This window comes from Stegastes partitus, unplaced genomic scaffold, assembly GCF_000690725.1.
Source record: "Stegastes partitus isolate 25-593 unplaced genomic scaffold, Stegastes_partitus-1.0.2 Scaffold1062, whole genome shotgun sequence".
Lineage (NCBI taxonomy): Eukaryota > Metazoa > Chordata > Actinopteri > Pomacentridae > Stegastes > Stegastes partitus.
The window spans coordinates 44,560-50,629 of NW_007578793.1; the positions used below are offsets into that span (position 1 = coordinate 44,560).

General features: G+C 48.6%; 1 protein-coding gene across 1 annotated transcript in view; it reads left to right on the forward strand.

Annotated features, from left to right (window-relative positions):
* dnah5l (dynein, axonemal, heavy chain 5 like) overlaps positions 1–6,070 on the forward strand; it is a 77,617-nt gene that overhangs the window by 42,498 nt on the left and 29,049 nt on the right. Inside the window, exons 54-61 of the mRNA XM_008295638.1 lie at positions 492–668; positions 797–886; positions 1,556–1,690; positions 2,082–2,183; positions 2,281–2,448; positions 3,507–3,713; positions 5,120–5,212; positions 5,629–5,865. Coding sequence (XP_008293860.1) covers positions 492–668; positions 797–886; positions 1,556–1,690; positions 2,082–2,183; positions 2,281–2,448; positions 3,507–3,713; positions 5,120–5,212; positions 5,629–5,865 — 1,209 coding nt within the window. The remainder of the gene's footprint in view (positions 1–491; positions 669–796; positions 887–1,555; positions 1,691–2,081; positions 2,184–2,280; positions 2,449–3,506; positions 3,714–5,119; positions 5,213–5,628; positions 5,866–6,070) is intronic.

The window sequence follows — 6,070 nt, forward strand, 5'->3', positions numbered from 1 at the left end:
CTGATGATTCTCTCTGAGTGATTCTGCTGATGTTTCATCTGTAAACCTGTTGATCTGACGTGTTAAACACCTTAAAGAAAGTTGATACACACCTTCTGATACCCGACGTCTCTGACCAGGGTTTGGTTTTTGTTGAGCCGACTTAAACAAAGACAGCCTGGATTTGTTGAACCTGCGTCTTGGTTCAGGCTTCAGAACTCTGTTCTACTTGGATCAGACGATCAACTGATGCTGTTGTTTTGGGGATACAACAGACCTGCTCAGCCAGTTCGGATTGTCAACAGGCAGGTTTTAGTAGTCTTATCTCAGAAAGTATTTGATGTGTCGAGGTAGAATTTCATTTTTATAAATAGCAATATTTTATGCTATCAGACTCTCAGGCAAAGCAGGGATGGTGGAGCAGAAACTGTTCTGAAAGTGTGAAGATGTGAGATGGACTGAGCAAACAGAATCCCACGGAGAGAAGTCAAAGCATTGTTTTCTGCCTCCAGATTGTCTTTGAACCCCACAACATCGACAACGCCTCCCCGGCCACGGTGTCCAGGAACGGGATGGTGTTCATGAGCTCGTCGGTGCTCGGCTGGAGCTCCATCCTGCAGGCCTGGCTACAGAAACTACCGGAGCAGCAGGCCGACTCCCTGAAACGCTGCTTCCACTGCTGCTACCAGGCGAGTGCTCGTCTCCAGCTTTCTGATCTCACTGGTCAACTCATAGTCTGTGATTCTGAACGGAGAATCAGTTAAAGTAAACAGAGAAGGGACAGAGAATGAAAAGGTTTCTTCTGTATCTGTTCCAGGACTTGCTGGACTTTGTGTCCACTGCTGTGTCTCCCAAGATGCAGGTTCTGGAGTGTATGTACATCAGACAGACTATCGACCTGCTGCAGGTACAACACACAACCAAAGCACACTTGTGGAGCTCTCTGTCCATCAAACTTGATGCTATGTTTGTTGGACAGCAAGCACTGCATCATGATGAAGCACGGTGGTGGCAGCATCATGATGTGAAGCACGGCGGTGGCAGCATCATGATGTGAAGCACGGCGGTGGCAGCATCATGATGTGAAGCACGGTGGTGGCAGCATCATGATGAAGCACGGTGGTGGCAGCATCATGATGAAGCACGGCGGTGGCAGCATCATGATGAAGCACGGTGGTGGCAGCATCATGATGTAAGGTGGAGGGTAAATGAATGCAGCAAAGTGTAGAGAAATCCTGACCCCAGACTTGAGTCCAGCTGAGCGTTTGTGTCGTGGATCATGAGTGAACAGAACTTTTCAGGTCTGTGGAACCCGACAGAGTTTGAGCAGTTTTACCAAGACGAATGAGGTAAAATTGCACCATCCAGATGTTTAGGATGACTGAGACCTTCTCCTCTTTGTGGAAATCGTTTTTCACTTTGACACGACAGAATCTTTTGTGGTGTAAACCCTTCCAGAGGAGGATGCATCCATTTTTACAGGCACTGTGTTTGGATTGGTATTAAAGCTACGACACTGGAACCCTGCTGGAGTTTGCAGGCTCCGACTGATTCGTCCTCCTCCTGCTGTGTTCAGGGTTTGCTCCCAGCGGTGGAGGACAAACAGGGTTGCCATGGGGACGTGGGTCGACTGTTTGTTTTTGCGGTCATGTGGTCTCTGGGCGCCCTGCTGGAGCTGGACGACCGAGCCAAGATGGAGGCCTTCCTGAAGGTGAGCGACAGTCCAGCGCTCTGCCGCCCTCTGCAGTCTGCCAGAGAGAGGTTCAGGTTTTTTACAGTGCAGGAAGCTTGTGCTAACAGTCATGGTCCTGTTGCTGCCAAACTCCCACAACATGAACGACGCCTCCTCTGGTCTCTACAGTATTAAACAGTGAGAGGCTCCCCCTGGTGGAACAACCAGGTACTACAGCTGTTCTACGATACGTTTCCTGACATGGGCGACCTTCTTCTAATTTATCGGCTCATATATTCTAGATTTGCACAAGCATCTCTAGCTACGATTTTGAGGGATCTGACTGTTTTAAATGTGTTTTCGGGCTCACTGGACGGAGGGACCAGCTTTGGACGCAGGAGTCCCGTTAATGTGTTTGTGTGTTTTGAAGGGCTACAGCTCGTCTCTGGACCTGCCGCCCACTCAGGACGAGCAGACCATGTTTGAGTTCACGGTTGGAGAGCAGGGGCAGTGGCAGCACTGGTCCGATAAGGTCTGTGGACACGATGTCTGGCAGAGCTGCTGCTTTCCACATGCGTACAAACCGAAGCCTAACGTCAGCACGTGTGTTTATTGGTGTGATGATCCAGGTCCCGGACTACGTCTACCCCAAAGACCACGTCCCCGACTACTCGTCCATCTTGGTTCCCAACGTGGACAACGTGAGGACGGACTTCCTGATGCGGACCATCATGAAGCAGGGGAAGGCTGTGCTGCTGATCGGGGAGCAGGGAACCGCCAAGACCGTCATGATTAAAGTGAGCCAGCCAACACCAGCATGAGCCAACAGGTCACCTCCCAGTTAGACCAGCAGCTGTTGCTCCGAAGCGCTTTGAAAAAAAAATTTGATTGTTGTAACCGGTTAGCCTCACAAGCTTAAATACTGAGGTTAGCGCCCAACAGTGTGGTTTATGGTGTGACTTTACCCGAGTACTCTATGATTCAGGGGTTTAAGTACTGACTGTAGTCCATCATAGGGCTGAGACCCGACAGTGCTTTGATTTATGTGGATTTAGTGTCTTGTTTTAAGCTGGAGTTGTGACCTACAAAAACACACAGAAACAGAACAAATCCAAGGATCCCCATGACAACACTTTCTTTGTTTTTGTGGCATAATTGATGTCAAAGCTGTCACACAAATGTGGGGAAACCGTCGTCTTCTGAAGGCGTGAACTCGCCGACGTGTCCACGATTCAGACCTGCACTACTTCCTGTTAATCAGACGGCATCTGAACGTGTCTGCTTCGTGTCCGAGTCACATCGGTTTGGACGTAGTGATGCTTCTGTGTCACTGCGAACTCTGACTCGTGTGAAGAAACTGAACAGACTTTCCCACGTTTCAGCTCCGATATTTGTCTGCAAACATCACAGAGACGCTCAACGCACCGTTTTTCATGCACTTCGATCCACAAAATGAAATGTCACTAAAACTAAACGCTCAGTGTGATGACGGCGGTGGACGCCAACAGGTTCAAGATGGATGATGCTCATCGCTGTTGAGCGTCGGGGACGTTGACAGGAGCTCTGAGTTTATCAAACGCCTGCAGCGTCAGACCCACGAGTGTCAACACAGAGACACCGATCTCTGGACGTCGTCAGTAACTCCGCTATGTGGGCACAGCTGGAACTGGTCCCTGACATGGAGACGGATCAGGGTCTACGAGCAGGTCACACTGTGGACTTCTAGAAACCAAACTGGGTTGTAGCTGTGGGGACACCTGGATCAGCTGCTTTTAGTTTAGATTCAGTCTGTCGTAATCCCGTACACATGACCCGGTGTATTGTCTGGAATGCTAATCTCTGGCTCCCCCTGCAGGGCTACACGGGTAAGCTCGACCCAGAGCTCCACCTCAGTAAGACGCTGAACTTCTCGTCGGCCACGCTGCCCGGCATGTTCCAGAGGACCATTGAGAGCTACATCGATAAACGGATGGGCGCCACCTACGGGCCGCCGGCCGGACGCAGGATGACCGTCTTCATAGACGACATCAACATGCCCGTGATCAACGAATGGGGAGACCAGGTGGGCTCAGACTCTCTCTGATTGGTCAGCTCCTTCTGGTTTCTGTCATCAGGTTCTTGCTGCTTTTGATTCTCTTTTTCTTTCTTTGCATGTTTTAAGTTTCACATAATACTTTGTGTCCAACACATCAGGCGACCACTTCATCAGCTGATACAGACAGAAAACAGCTCTGATCTGCAAGAGACGTCCGTCAGATACAACCTCATTTATTACGATTTCAGGCTTCTCAGATACATTAAGTTCTGCTGAGAACACGGTTTGTCGACTGCAGCTCCACATGTGATGACGTCGACCACAAACAGGGCCTCTGGCTGCAGAGGTTTCATTTGGTTTCATTTGGTTTCATTTGGCACAAAGTTCTGACTGATGAGTGTAAAGTCAGAACAAAGCAAGAAACTGCTTCAGAATGTTTTCGTCAGCGTTGCACCAAATGAGAAAGATGAGAAAGAAATTCGTATTTTAAACAGTTTTTTATAATAATATCGTGCAGCCACAGTGTTTGATGTGATCAGAACCATTGCGACCCGTTACGTTATAGGTTATCTGAGAAGCTCAGAACTTCATCAGGGCAGCAGAATGAAACCACCAGAGCTGAAGAACACGTCTGAGTTCTGGTAGAACCTGACACCAGATCAGTTCTACATCCATCCAGGTGTCTCAGTCTGAACACTGGACCTGAAATTGTTCAAAATTAGCCAAAGATTGTGTAAAATACCTCAAATGTATCCAAATAGCCTTAAAATCTTTCTAAAATGGCAGAAACGTGCCCAAAATGACCAAAATAATTCTGCAAAATATCTAAAACGCATCCAAAATGCCTGCAGATGTTCCTAAAATGACCACCACAGCTCAAAAACTGTCCAAATCTAATCAAGAACTGTAAAAAAAAATAGTTAAAAATGAACCAAATTCACCCAAAAATGCCCAAATTCACTTCAAAATTGTCCAGAAGGATTAAAAATGAATCCAACCTGCCCTCCAAAATGACCCAAAGCTTCTCCAATCAATTTCCTAACCACCTGTGACCATCAGTATTATGGGATGTCTCACAGTGGTACCAGTTTAATGTCTATGACACAGAGTCACAGAAACAATCATCGGTACCCTGGATGTGTTTCTGGTTCTGATCACTCCGGTAGGTTCTGGAGGTAAAACAGTCCGTCCGTCGTCTAGAACTTGTTCTGACCAAGAGTTGTTTCTTTTCATTCATCAGAACTTGAAAGTCTCGGGCCTGCTCGCGCTCTGCTCTCATTCCATTTCCACAAATACTCGTTGGGCGTTTGTGTCTCCCTGTTTTCATCCCAACAACCAATCACAGTGAGGAGCTGTGGCCTCCCCGCCTCTCCTAATGTGCACAGAGCCAATCAGATCACTTACACCACTGTCCCCGCCTCCTTCACACTCAGATAACCAACGAGATCGTGCGTCAGCTGATGGAGCAAAGAGGCTTCTACAGCTTGGATCGTCCAGGAGAGTTCATCACCGTGGTGGACGTTCAGGTAACAGACTCGTGCAGGTGTGAATCCTCACGTGGACGCCGCCCACTGTGTGTTCTGTGTCACTGATGCTCTTCATTCTTGTGAAACGAAAAGTAGATTTACAAAAGCCCTCCAGGAATATCGTGTCTCAGTAACTCTAAACATGACTCAGCATATCTCAGCCCCCTGCAGCTGAGCGAGTTCTGTTCAGCGCACCGTATAGTTGGAGCATTTACACGCTGTTTATGTGGAGAGTTTATTCCTCAGTATGTGTTCTTCTTGCACCAGAAGATATGAGATGATTTGCACAATGAACAAACATGCACGGTTATGATTACAGTGTGGGGTTAGAGCGACGGCTCCCTGGTCACCAGCCGCAGACCCTATACAGCTGAATGTGATAAACATGTGATAACACGTGGGCTAACCTTTACCAGCTGGTGGCGGCCATGATCCACCCCGGCGGCGGTCGCAACGACATCCCTCAGCGCCTGAAGAGGCAGTTCTCCGTCTTTAACTGCACGCTGCCCTCCAACTCGTCCATCGATAAGATCTTCGGCACCGTGGCTCAGGGATACTTCTGCCCAGAGAGAGGCTTCCCTCAGGCGGTCTGTGAGCTCGCCGCCGCCCTCGTCGCCTCCACCAGGCGGGTGTGGCAGGCCGTGAAGGCCAAGGTACAACCATCTGAGGAGGCTTCGCTTTGTCTCATCATCACGTCATGGCCAACTTACATCAGTTCTTTGATGAGAGTTTACAACAAAACACTCTTCATGTCGAAGTAGAAACTGATTTCTGAAGTAATAGCAATTAATTAACATATAAGATGTTAAAACCAGCGGTTCCATCAGGGTTCTCCTCCTCCAGTCAGGGTTCTCCTCC